The sequence below is a fragment of the Lonchura striata genome, chromosome 3 (genome assembly GCF_050655825.1).
Source record: "Lonchura striata isolate lonStrDom1 chromosome 3, ASM5065582v1, whole genome shotgun sequence".
Classification (NCBI taxonomy): domain Eukaryota; kingdom Metazoa; phylum Chordata; class Aves; order Passeriformes; family Estrildidae; genus Lonchura; species Lonchura striata.
Window position 1 is genome coordinate 48,483,644 of NC_140705.1, and position 14,241 is coordinate 48,497,884.

The following is a 14,241-nucleotide window of genomic DNA, read 5'->3' on the forward strand; positions in this document are numbered from 1 at the left end:
GAGAAAAGTTAACTGTTTTTTCTCCTCACTTCTAGTCTTCTTTCAGATAACAAGGAAACATTCCCATTTGATATGTAAGTGACATTATTATAAAGAATTGCCCTTCAGAAAGGTAATCAGACAAAGAGAGGACATGTAATATGCAAACCGACACTGATTGCCCCTCTACAGGTCAAACAGCTGCAGCTAGCATCTCCTCACAAAGCACCATTCACTATAGAATTCAAGCTTGAGATAAACTGTGCCACCTCTGCACTGTCAAAGGCTATTTAGACAGGGGCAACATTCTTTCTCTGGAGCCTTTGTGGTTCTGAGAAATTCAGTAGATAAACTCAGATTTCCACACTGTCACCAAGGACCAGCGTAGATAAGAAAGATTGGAATGGTGAGTAATTTGAGATAACTTGGTTATCTCCTGACTTTGGCTGCTAAATGCCTCATTAGTATGCCAACACACTGGCCCTATCTTTTAGCACTCCGCATTATTTTATTCAGAAGTTTGAACTACTTCATTTCCCCATATTCATGTTGAGAAAAAGTAGATATTAATTGCAGGGAAGCATGGATTCTTCTTACCTCAATTTAGAAACCTACAGTGTAAAAAATGAACCAGCTGCCTAGATACAGTGAAGAAACAGTTGCACTGGGGAGAACCAATTATTGCTTCCTAATGCCTGTCATTTCAAATACGTCAAATCATGTCCTGAAAGTTCCTATTTCTCCTGATAGACTATAAAGGGAGACTAGATACTGTCTCTAGCTATGTGAGGTGCATTCTGTCCTTGGTGTAAAGAGGTCTTAGTCGACTTGATAGAAAAGGAGAGAGCCCAATCTGATTTTACCTGTGATGTTGTGGTGTATAATACCATCTGGCAGGCACTGAGCAGCTTCAAGGAAATGCCCTCTGTATCTCTTCCTTAAAGACTCTTTTCTGGATAGGAAAAGCCATGATCCTTTTTCCTTAACTAGCAAACAGAGAAATTCAGAATTTAGATGACCACAGCATGTTGCTAACACAGATACATCATTAATAGACATGCATGTGCATGTGTACCCAAATTACATATGTCTGTATGTATGAATGTATTACATTACCAGTGACCAAAACTTAAATTCTTTGAGTGTTGAAAGTATATGGAGTTATTCACCATTACAGTTGATTCTGGCTCCTCACACAGGGTGAGAACAGGCACTGTGAATTTTATACCATCATTCCTGCAACAATAGTCAGTTCCCTAGTGAGGGAAAGTAAGCTGGAGCAAATGAAGCTTTACTGACTTGGGGAAATGAAGGCACAGAGACATCCATGTGACTTCAAGATCCAGCAGAAATAGGATATTTAACCCCTCTGGACTTCTTTGAAAACCCCAGTCAAACTAGAATATTATCCCACAGAGCTGGAGAAAAGCAAGGCAAGTACATTTATTCATGTGTTTTATTGTAATGATTAGTGATTTATTCAAAAAGAAGTACCTATCACAGACGAAGATGATAATGGGATAATTATCTCTCTGTTTCAAAGGTGATAAACTTATTAAATTTTGCTAATAAAGTCACAGAATTTAAAGTCAACAAGGATAGTTTTTGTCACATAAACTGGTTTCATGCTTATAAAAGCCCAAGTAATTTACATCAAAACCTCTACAGTAAATCCATACCTTCTGTCTGGGCTGTATCTAGCCCTGGGAAAGATAGCTTGCCTTACTTCTGAATCTCAGATCCTTGGAAATCTATCACACACCCTGCTAAATTGATTGTTACCTTAATTTTTAAAGATGGTGTATTATTTCAAGTATGATTTTGGCTAACTTCCATCAGCAAACATTCCTTCCCTTTTTTTACTCCACTGCAATTTAAGCAGCTGTCTGCAATCAGATATCATTTCCTCATAAGGATATCACAAAACTGTGATCAAATACTGTCTTAATTTATTTCCAAATAATCTGCATAGATTGAGCTGTGTGCATTTCTCACATGATGCACTGTGAGTAATTTCAATAATGATGCCTTCAGAGCAAAGTATAAGAGGCCAATATTGCCTCTTTATCTCTTTTCGAGTAATGTTTCTTGCAATCTACAGCAGCAATCAGATTCTTTCCCCGGCCCTTCTCCGGGCTCAGATCTACACAGCTCAGTGCCTGATGCAGTAACACCATTTCTGGACATGATACATGAGGATGGGTGTTCCTGGTCGTCTTAGCACGAAGGGAAAGCATGTGCCTGTGCAATTCAGGGGGAAACAACTGAAATTTTATGAGGTGACTAGTAAGGTTGTGATTCCCCACCCCTATAAGGTGGGGGATCTGGGGGGTGATAAGGTTCGTTTGTTTATTTGTTTGTTTGCTTTCTATGTTAAATTAATTGCTTGGCAATTGGATTGACATAGTGAACATGGTCCAGACTTTTCAAAAATGACACAAATATTTATAACTCAGGGTCAGTCAACCCTAGAGCAAACCTCTGTGTAGTAGTAAGTAAGGAAAAATCAGTGTGTCTGAGCTAACACACACAGACAAGAAAAAAACCCAATATTTTAAAAAGCACTAGAGAAGCAAGTTCAGTTCCTCTAACCAATGCCAATTCAGAGACAGTCTTGAAGTGTTTTCATAAGGCTGAAGCATTTCCAGGTGTTTGACAACTGAATCTTTTCATGAGAAGGGAAGCCTTTTATTTTCTGTCCTAAAATAACATTTTGAGAACATCGATTTCACTCTTATTTGTGTTCTATCTCAATGTGTGTCTTTCTCTGCCAATTAATTAATAATTCTGCAATTCTTTGAGTAATAGCTATAGTGCATCATTACCTTCAATATTAATTAGTTGATATAGTAAAACAAATACCTCCATGAAAGAGCAAAACTAAATTTGGCATGATTTCAGATATTTGGCTTAAGATAATTGAGAAGTTTTGACAAAAGGGTTTCACGTTAAGGGACGGTTCCCATGCTGTGCTGCCTTATCATGTCCACAGCTGAAGAAGAGGACCCTCTCTGATGTGCTATTGACTCCCCAGTGTACAAATCCTTGACATAGTCACAGTCTAAATATTTGTACTTCTGCCAGGAATGTGGCAGGCCAGGGAACATGAGTTTGTCCCCAGGAACATACAGTGGTAAGGACTCTGCTGCTCTTGTACCTTTGGATGCTGGGGTTGTGATGTTGGCTTCAGCAGGGGGTCCAGCGCCAACCTCATTAACTGCCACAATACTGAACCTATGGTACACCAAAGAGATAGGTTTTGGTTAGCAGGTTTCTTTTAAAAGATTGCCTGAGAAACATTTTATCCAGTATGGAAGCTGGTACAGAAGTGCTTGACTTTCAGAAAATGCCTGTTTAAATATAATGTCTGGGAAAATTTAGAATAAAAACAAAACCAACCAAAGTCTGAATTGCCCAAAGGGAAAACAACAACAGAGTCTTCTAAATTTCAATTCAAAATAAGTTTTCAGACTTAGAACAGCAACTCAACTTCATTTCAAAGGAAGATCTGTATTTATCAGTGCAAGAAGAATGCAGACCTCTGCATTTAATAAAAATGAAGACATTTTTCCACTCTATCTTTCTCCTGCTATACTAAAAACATGCCACACAAGCCTAAAAAAAATTTAACACAGTAACTAAGAAAATGCAGCCTCCCAGCCCTATATCCAGTTGCTTTTCCTTCCTTACAATCTGACTTCTGCAAAAGCAGCCTAATTACCTGGGGATGACTCTGTTACCTCAAGGAAGGTGCCCTTGCTTTTGGCAAGGATGTAAGTAAATAGCAACATTGTGCAAAAGTGGTATTAAACCATATTTGGTGCTATCTGGGCAAGAAGTGTGACCTCATACCTAGCCACATTTCAGATACCTGGTGTCTTTTCTTTTTGTACCTGTAAGTGGTGTTTGGGAAGGTGGAGTAGAACTGAAAGCTGTGCCCTCTTGAGGCTCTCAGCAATTCATGATTCTCACTGGTCAGAAGCAAGTTATATCCAATAATCAATCCGTTCGGAAAAAGTGGTGGAGACCAACTAACTTCAACAGTGTTTGGACTTGAACTCTGGATGTCTTTAATGACAGGAGCTGTTGCAGGAACTGCAAGACAGAAATATCTGACTCTGGTACTTGATTAAAACATTAATTGATTTTGATTTCTAAATACATTTTCAGGTTGCATACCAGTTAATTAATTTATACACCAATAAATATTATTAGGGACACTTAACATTCCAGCAGCATTTCAGGTTTTCTTTAATGGTCAGGAAAAAGGACTGTGTTTCAATCAAATACATGCATAATTATGTACAAAAGTATCCCATGTGCCCTCACAATTTTGTCCTCACAATGTACTTTCCTGTGCTTGCTTTTAAAACCAAAAGCAGGGAGAAGCCCTAAATCTTCTAGGTCAAACAAAAAGAACTTATAGGTTTTTTTAGTTTGGTCTTCTGCAGCTACCCAAGCGATAACATACATGTGGTTCTAAAGATTAGGCACCAAAGTTTTCTGCCAAAGAAACAACGCTGAAGCTCAAATGTTTCCGTTAAGGTCTTGAAAGATGGAATGAATAGTGCAATTCATTACCTCCAAAAGCATGTGTCCGGTAGCTGGGGCTAGGTGGAGAATGGAGCTGCAGCTGAGACGTAATGATCCAAACCACTTGAAACACATATTCTGTGAAGGCCTGAAGGTCTTTGACGGTAAATGAAGTTGCAGATACTACCTAGATAAATGCACAAACACAACTGGGCTTTTCCTTCCTCCAGCTGTAGCTACTATGTAGGATCTTATAAGGGCAAAAGAGGTCTCATGCAACAATATATATATTTCAGGATAAAAAAGGGCAGCATCCTAAGTTTAATTAAGAGGAAATTCTGAAAATTATTTTCAGCATAGGCATTGATTTTCTATCTCTTCAGAACATTTTCTTTTCTCTTTCCTCAGAACATGGCACCAAATCTCAATAATGAGCAGGTGGATCAAATGATTGATGCAATGTAATAGTAAATGTTAATAAAAAAGTACAAAAAAAAAAGCTGAAAAATAACATGTTGCAAGCAATGTATTTGAAACATATACCACAGGTTTCAGATACAAAGGATCCTAGTTACACTGAAATATTTATTGTCTGAAGTAATTGCTCCCTATTATTTCATCAATGATTCATTCAGAATAACTTCCTGCTTAGCAAATTATCTTTACCTTTGATTTGTGGCACCAACTTGTCATGCCCTGTAAATTGGTCCAATAGAGATGATGGCAAGATAACAAGTGTACAGCTGACGCAAAAGAACAAATTATGAGAATAACTCTACTGAGTCAGAACAAAGGTCTTTCTAGCCAAGTATTGTGCTTTGACAAGAACCAAAAAAAATTCTCTAGGGAAAGGTATTAAAAAAAAAGAGAGGAAAGCCTAGAGCCATACTTCTCCCGAATGTTCTCATTGGCATTTCACAAGCATGACTCAACATGAAACAATGGGAATATTTGCATTTAGTAGAACTCAATTTTTTCCACTGCTAATTTTTTCCCTCACTTTTCAAACCGTATTTAGTAATTTTAGCAATTTTAATATTCAGGAGTTTAAATTTAGCAGTTTAACATCCACACGTACCAGGAAATAGCTGAACATTTCAACTACCCATTCAGTGAAGAAATACATCTGCTAGTTTTGAACCTGCTACCTGCTAGTTTCCATCAAAGTCTCTAATTCCTATTCTGGAGGAAATGGGGAATAATCCCCAGCTTTTCAGCTTCCCCATGCCACTCATGATTTTGAAAATCTCTTTTGTGTACCTAACATTCCCCATGCCACTCATGATTTTGAAAATCTCTTTCGTGTACCTAACATATTATCCAAAAGCTTTCTAAAATAAATAAATAAATAAATAAAAGAGCAGAGAAGAGCCAATTTCCTTGCAATATAAAAGGAGGTGTCCTCCCTTACCTCCGTGTACCTCCAGTCACCAGGGAGCTTGTTGAACTTCCACTGGATAACATATTTCACCCCAGAGATGTTAGCTGCCTTCCACCCTAATGTGACACTGTGGTTTCCAATGACAGATGCAAATGGTGCACTAGGTTTGTTCAAGTAGCCTGAGGCGAAAATACAATATAACAGTAAGAAAAAATCTTTCATGGCAATCCCTGCATCTCAAAGGTAAAATACTTTTACCTCACACACCTAAAGGCTGCAAAGCCCATAAAAACACATAAAAGAATATACTGAAAATGTTGCTGAGTAACTCATATGGAATTTAATAGACAATTTGATAAGTCAGATAGAAATAGGCCAAGTTCAATGTGAGCAATTGTGACTACTACCCCATACTTGTATAAGTGCATTTTTAGTTACAGCTACTTAGTAAAAGTTTTCTGAATAGAAACATAGAGAAAGCATGAGAGACTTCTGGAAGTATTTTCAAGGGGACTATTTCAATAGCACTGTACTCACCCAAGGTATCATCTTAAACAGTTGAGACTGGATTTAAAAAGTCTCATGTCCATGAAAGGGTGGGAAAATGTTTTACTCCAATATTTAGTGTATTTATTAAAAGAAAAGAATGGTAGTTTTCTGATTAATGAAAATACTCAAGACATTCTTATTCTTTAAATAAATCATAGAACAAGACTATGAATTTATCAGATTGTCAACTGGACACAGGACTCTATTCAGACTTACTTAGTGCTTCAACTCCATATGCATCCTCTGCACAGCTACAGCCAAACTTACAGGAAACTGTCTGTGTAGGGCACAGAACTCACTGGTTAGCTTTGTGTAAAGGCAAACTTCTTTCCAGAATCATGCAGACACATTTTAAATATATACAAATTCTGTGGGCATTTTGCATATACACAAACCCTGTGGAAATAATTACATTAAATCTAAAAATATAGAACTACCATGAACTCATCCAAAGATTTTCTTGAGAGCCTTTTCATCAATTCACTGGGCCCCAAATTAAAGGTTTCCTCCTTACACTGTGCCTTTGTGGAAAGCATGAACATGGGGGCTACATTACAGTTGGAAATAGACTTCAGTGATGACCATGGAGTTAGGAATACAAGGTTTTTGACTAGTTACTAATATATTCCACATGTTGCATTTCACCCTTTCCTGCTTCATGTATTCCCTATGAATGAGGCACATTCTTACAATGTATTTCCAGTGAATTTTCAAAATAGCTGAAATTGGCAATTTTTTAGAGCAGCCATGCCCAATTCACACTTCCTTCTCAGCAGCTACTCCTTCTGTTACAGTTGTGCCTACAAGCTGCAAACATAACAAATACCCCAGGGCAGTGAGCTCCACAACGATGTCCTAAGAACAGATAATTCCAGAGTTTTCAGTTCAGGTAGGGAAGATAGATAGAGTGTTATCCTGCTTTTTATGTAGACAACTGCAAGTTCATTCAGCCTTTAAAATCTTGACATTTGCTCCATACAGCAGCAGCCTTTCAAGTGATAATCAACATTTAGATCATTCAGAAGCAATTCATTGTGACAAGTGAGGGAAGTTTTTTAATTTCTTTTCCTATGATTTAAGGAAACACACTTCCAGGACCCTATGGAAACTGATAAGACATGTTATTTCAGACAACACAGTTGCAACCAAGACAGATTTAAAAACTTGCTTAGCTGTATATTCCTATATACATTATGCCACATCTAGATATTCAGTGCCAAGTGCAACCATGTATCATTTTTTCCAATATTTTCATATTCAGAGAAATAAAATAATTCCATGTAAATTATCCCCATTGTTAGCAGGTGAAAATTCAGGTATTAGTAGTTATCCAGTGTACACTGGAGCTTTAATTTATGACTAATTTTTTTTAAGGGGTAGTATCCCCAGATTACATGCTGATTCATAGTGCCTTCTGCCTCATTGAACACAGGTATTTCTGAACATTTGTTATTTGTTGTGTTATTCTTTCTTTTGATTTTTGTCTGAACCTGAACCATAAATCCAATTTTTGCTTGAGGTAAAAAGATTGTTAAGGCTCCTAACCTTAAATTTTGAGGTAAATTTGCCAGCTGCTCTACTTGAGAACAATAAATCTTCATATTTTCTCCATACATCAGCAATGTTCTTATATAAGCCACAGTCTGGTGTCTTTGCTTGTGACTGCTCCCATGAACTTCAGTGGCAATCCCCTGTTCCTAAGTGGAAGGAGAAATGCTACCAGATTTCAGTCCCAAGATGTATTCAGACAACAGAACTGAGCTAATGCCAAAGAAAAGTCCCACTCTTATTCCTTTGTTCTGCAGGCTGCAATGACCTGATCCTCTGGATGCAATGACACAGTTCATGCCTGACATGTGGGTAGTCAAGTCAGTCAGCTGATCCAGTGGAAAGATAATCCCAAAAAAGCCCTTGCAGAGTCAACACATTTAAGTGGCATATTGTGTGACCAGACGGGCAAAAAAAAAACCAACACAAAAGCAACAAAACCCCCACACTCATTTTATGTGTCTATAAAAGTAATTTGGTTACTTCTTGGACTGTTCCTACGCTCCAAAACTCCCATTTAGCACATTAGTAAACCTTTGTCATCATCACAATTGGATAGACTAAAAGCTATTAAAAAAAAAAAATCCTTTAAATCAAATTTCCAGGTTGCCAATGGGTTTGTATTCTACTCATGACTCTCTCCAGCTTCTCCACCACTGCCTTGAAATGTATTGCTTCCATCTGGGATCAGCCTTCATCCTGAGGTCTCAACAGTGCCAAACACAATCTTTCAATCATCTCAACCCCATCCTATCCTATCCTATCCTATCTTATACTACACTCTATGTTCATGCTGAAAAGGCCCATCTCTTTACCAGCACTCTGTTGATCCATACTCATCACTGTGAACACCAGTCCATCCACAGCACTTATCACTTGACGTTCCTTACTAAGGGCCCATATGTTGTCCCTTACTGAATTGCATTTTATTTCATTTAGGTTCTATCCAGGCAAGAGTTTTTTCTTCTAGCTCCCACTCTTTTCTTCTACTTCTTCTACTTCTTGCCAGTCATTACACGCATTCTCTCTGGGTAGTCTTTGATGGAATTAATGAAAAACTGAATAAACAACACTCTTGTGAGAGCATAGAACACGGTTTACATAGGTCTGTCTTGTTTCATAAAACTGAGATTAGTCTGCTTTCTTTACAGCAATGCTCTTTGTCACACAGCAGTTTTTAATGCAAACCTGTCCTTGGTCACCATGCTGAAAAGCTACATAACTAATTCTTCAGCTTTAGGGAGCACAAAACAATTACACCTGAATTGATAAGTTTGTGTATCTACATTGTATTTCTTAGCGCTGTATGGACATAGCAATCACTAAAATTGTGATTTTTTTTTTGTAGTGATCTGATGGCATTTAACTTACCTCACATGCTCTAGTGTATGTCTCATTCTGCCAAGAAACAAATTAATAAAATGTGGGGTTAGCATTAATATAATCACAGAGTATTTCAAACAGATAATACCAATTTATTAGGATTTCTTACAGTGAAAGTACATTACAAAACCTTACCACTGGCAAATAATGAAAGAAGGAAAGCCTACACTTCAAAAACAGAAAGTCAACATTAGAGTGATGCTAAGGTTGAATAAGATTCAGGTGTTCAAGAGATGCAGAAAAATTAGAAATTTAAAAGCTATCATGGCAGTTTTCCCAGACCAATGATAGTTCTCAGCCATCTGGTTCAGTAAAAACAAGAAATCAATCTACTGAGGGCCATGTGCTTCATTTACATCTGCATGCAACTCTGAAACAGACCCAGCAGAGTAAAATCCTGAAAAGCACTAGTGCATTCTCACTGTCTAAAAATCTGTGTTGAGCTTAAAGAATTGGAAAATACATATATTCTGACAAACTCAATGAAAACTTTTGATACTAGAGGCAAGTTGAATAACAAGAATTACTAATTTTCCAAAACAGGATTTATAAGGGAGAGAGAAAAAATGTAGACTACATCTTTTCGTAGAAACACTGCTCTGATTGGATTTTGAATGTCTGCCATTGGATACAATACTTGACAAGCTGGAGACAAGTGCTATAGAGCCAAAGCTCAGGTAATACTCACACATTTCAGCAGACAGTTGGTTTGTACAGTCACATTCCAAAACTGACATCCCTGTGTACACTGCAAAGACAGAGGATTGTTTTAAAAATGACTTTGAAAGCAGAATTTCAAAGGCAAGGGTTACTCCAGCACTGGCGATATACATTAAAGGTACATATGGGTATTGTAAGTACTCAGATCCTACAGTAAGAGAGTTACGTTGTATAGTGCCCTTCTACATGTCAAACCAAATGCAAAGTAAAACAAATTCCATCTTGTTCTAGGAATGAGTTTACTCAGCCAGCTACGATGAGGCAAGAGCTCCCACCATCCCAGCTTTGTTTTACCACTTGCTCTCTGTGTAGAAGAAGCAGATATGCATTGTGCAGGACAGCAAAGCACAGAGGAAAGCTGTTCAGCACAAGCCCTCCCATATGTGCTTGCCAATAGGCATTGGCTTAAAAACTATGAGTTTTCAGAGAAGTAATAAATATTATGCTGTTCAGTTTTGATGTTGGACCTTTCTTGTTTATGCTGTCCCATCTACTTCTTAGTGATTGTGGTGTTCTTTTTCTTTTTAAAGGAAAACTGGAACAACTTTAGAAGCAGAAGACTGATACTGAGTGTTGCAAAGCCTCATGGAAAATATAGTCAGAACTTAATAACACTGAGTAAAGATACTCAGTAACTTAAACAGACAAGTCAACCTTGCTATGTATTGCTGTGACAACAAAGACTTTTATGGTCCCAGCATCATAAATGGCCCAGCCTCACTAGATACCAGGTGGTGAGTGGCTACTTGCCACTAGTCTGTGGCAAATTCTCCACCACTCTTCAAAGAATATCTGTAATCACTGATACTGAAATTGGCAGGAAAAGGCTTTCTAACACAATCAGAGCCATTAGAAAGCAGGCATTCTTCATCTGTACAGGACACACAGAAGGACACTTTATTTCTGTGTGTGTTGTGAGACTTTACAACAAGATATTTATCTACTATAATCATACCTGTAAATTGTGTTTCTTGTCTAACACATAAACATCACTTTCCTAGAACTAATTTCCATGTATCTGCCTCCTACAGGAAGTCCTGTTGGGGTTTATCAAGAGGGGTCTCTGGTGGCCAAATTCACTGAATTCTTCAATATTAAAGGTGACTTTTCCTTGAACCTTTTCTTTGGGCATAAGCTGCTGATTCTTCTTACATAATTTGCAAAAACCCCTCTGTAGTCCTCTTTATCTGTTTCTCCTATGGTTCTAACCATGCTTATCATCCTGCATGCATACCTTTACATCCTTTTATCTTTTTTTTTTGCCAGTTAGTCTTTAAACTCTATTCAGCAGCCTATTCAGGGAAGCTGAACATTTTTATTCTCTATGTTATTTATCATCACCAGCTTGAATTGCAATCTGAAATAGGAAATCAGCTAAAGTCCTCCAAGAATGCTCCTATGAAAAGCTCAGGTTAAGCCCTCATGACAGACACAACCATTTGAAGTCCTAGAGAACTCTAAATATTCAACAATTATAAGTTTTCTTACACTGAATCACTGAGAAAACTAAACTACTTAACTGAACAGAGGAAACTGAATAACACAGTCTTAATGATTTGCATGTTGGAGGCAACACTATTTTTGACTCATTGTCTCAAAAATGAGAGGTTATGCACTTTGTAGATCACAAATGTGAACATAACTCACAGCAGAGATCATCACCCTTTACACATTTTCTTTAAATAAAGAATATAGCCATGTCTCTAATAATTTGGACGAAATCTACCCACTCAAATTAGTAACATGATAGACAGGCAACTGTGCACATTTTAATGAATTCTTTGAAAATATGATCACTGTACCCATTGTATTCAAATAGCAGTAACATAAAATGTCAGTAATTAATAAAGTAAAACATTACTCACCGCTCCAGTGATGTCACTTACATTGCAAAGGTTAGTAATTCCAAGTTCTCCTTCCTGTAGGAAAAGATATCATTTTTTAAAAGACTCAAAATATTTCCCCAGAATTCTTTGATTAAAACACATTAAGTCATTGCATTCTTGTAAACCAGATTTTCTTTGGTTGATGTTTCCTCATCTGGAGAAATTTTTTTTTGATAACTATCTTCTCACTTGATTTCCGAGATACCATCAAACAAAGACATTAGTGAAATCAGTTAGTGTTAGTCAAACTATCTGAGGTAGGAATTTGGCTCTTACCTTCCCATTCTGGTTCACTGAGTCAATAACAAATGCTTCACAAATGTGTTGGGATTAAATGACAAAGCCAAGTGGCTTTGACCTCTTGGGAGCGGAAAGACCTTCCTTCAAGCTAAATGCCTTTTGTCTGGCCACCTTTTGAAGGAGTTTTATGCAGCCATATGGTGATCACCACCACCCTTCTTCTCCTGCCAAAAGTTCTCTCCAACAAAAGTGCTTGCTTTTTCACATCATTCAAAGTGTGCAAAACCCATCACTGTCACTGAAGTGCAAATGATTTGAGGCAACCTTAGAGAAGCTGAATAGCAGCTCATAAATTTTTGACCTGAAACCAGGTAAGAGCAGTCTTAATAAAACAATTCTCAGGAAGAAATTTTCAGCAGAATGAGTACACCATGACAATAGTGAGAATCAAAGCTCTCACAAAAAAATAAAATAAAATAAAATTCAAACACAACAAGTAGACCAAAGGAGAAAAATAAAATTTACAACTCTCAGAGATTATATTTTTCACATAAATGTGATTTTCCTGTCTTTCAAAGCTGAAAGGAAGAACAGCTTATTTCTTATTCTGAGATAATTTAAACTCAAATCAAAGGATCCCCATTAAAGTTATCATTGCATGATAGGTTTCCATCAGGGAAGGCAATTAACTCTTTGACTGGTGCAAGAGCTCCAAATAGTTTTAAAGAAACTGTCAGGGACGTGTATGAAATAAAATAGAGTAGTTGATAGTTCTCTGCAGCAGGTTTCCACAATAAGCACCAAGGCACAAAATGTCTTTTTTACAAAGCAAATATACACAGAGTGCTCTAAAACACATCAACATGTTTCTGGCAAATAGAAGCATGGAGGCAACTCCTGAAGGCAGAATAATTGTCTAGATTTCAGAGGTTTTGCTTATCTTTGTCTTGCATTCATAGAATGTATTTCACACTATTCCAAGGAATATTAAGAAAGTATAAAACTAAGGATCTGATGGCTAATTTTAATACTTACAGAATTACCCACAATTTAAACCAGGTAACTTAAAAATTAAGCTTCAACTAGGTTCAGGATAGCTGTGTGTGTCACAGAAAAGATTTCTTGTGACTTTACAGTTTTCCTAACAAAAGACCTGGACTAGACTGAAATGAATGAGTAAAGTGAATAAACTGAAAGAATACAAGTTTATCTTCCCCACCCTCCAGGGTTGTTAGCATTTATAGTAATTACATGCAGAGTAGTGGGATTTGTTCCTTACCTGATTCCACAAATTCAAATGTTAAATATTAATTCTCAAGCTCTGCTCTTAATACATTCTTTAGGGAGAACACTGACATGTAATATGAAGTTCTTACAGTGCTAACAACAATCTGTATTTCAAAAGATTAGGTACAGGTTTTGAAAACTTACCAGGTTACTTGTACATAAGTTTTGACAGTTCCTTGAGAAAGCACAGTACACTGCAGAAATCCATAGGCAGAAAAAAGCAACAAGCCTTTTTAGACAGAAAACCCACAGGCAATTGTTCTTCATAACTTTAACAATTTCACCTGATAATCTGCCTCTTCTCTTAACTTGGCCATACAAACTCCTTTTAGTTTAGGTGACAGAAATACAACTGTGAAATTTCTGCATGTTACATCATTAAAATATTTTCTGAATCCTTGTTTACACTCCGCTCCTTCAATAACTTCTCAGCTTCCTGGAGCACTTGTCTTGAACTTATGCAACCTCTATTTTATAGTTTCTTATTAAGCCACTGAAACAAAAGAGTTGACAAATGAAAGTCAGTGTATCAACTTACACAAATATCATAAACGTAAAACAGAAACTAAGTGCAATGCCTTTAATCAGGTGCTCCAAGCCACACGGAAACAAGGAAACAGTGGGGAAAAAAAGGCCTAATGTTAATTTTTACTAGATTAAGCTATTTCTAAATATTTGTACATGGATGCAACTAAGAAAATTTGTTGGTGACGATGAATAACTTTGTTAGAATAC

The 14,241-nt window shown here is 37.0% G+C and overlaps 1 protein-coding gene across 3 annotated transcripts in view; it reads right to left on the reverse strand.

Annotated features, from left to right (window-relative positions):
* ROS1 (ROS proto-oncogene 1, receptor tyrosine kinase) overlaps positions 1–13,990 on the reverse strand; it is a 69,839-nt gene extending 55,849 nt beyond the window's left edge. For 2 of the 3 annotated variants that reach the window (XR_014953726.1, XM_085575066.1), the window contains exons 1-10: positions 13,651–13,990; positions 11,959–12,012; positions 10,062–10,121; positions 9,362–9,388; positions 6,659–6,719; positions 5,924–6,072; positions 4,561–4,699; positions 3,873–4,074; positions 3,137–3,213; positions 843–965 (exon numbers count right to left, since the gene is read on the reverse strand). Coding sequence is in view for 2 of the 3 variants with exons in the window: in XM_085575066.1 (XP_085431192.1) it covers positions 843–965; positions 3,137–3,213; positions 3,873–4,074; positions 4,561–4,699; positions 5,924–6,072; positions 6,659–6,719; positions 9,362–9,388; positions 10,062–10,121; positions 11,959–12,012; positions 13,651–13,773 (1,015 nt within the window). In the remaining variant the exon portion in view is untranslated. The remainder of the gene's footprint in view (positions 1–842; positions 966–3,136; positions 3,214–3,872; positions 4,075–4,560; positions 4,700–5,923; positions 6,073–6,658; positions 6,720–9,361; positions 9,389–10,061; positions 10,122–11,958; positions 12,013–13,650) is intronic. The other variant, XM_085575067.1, reaches the window with a different exon arrangement.
* Positions 13,991–14,241: the final 251 nt, after the last annotated feature.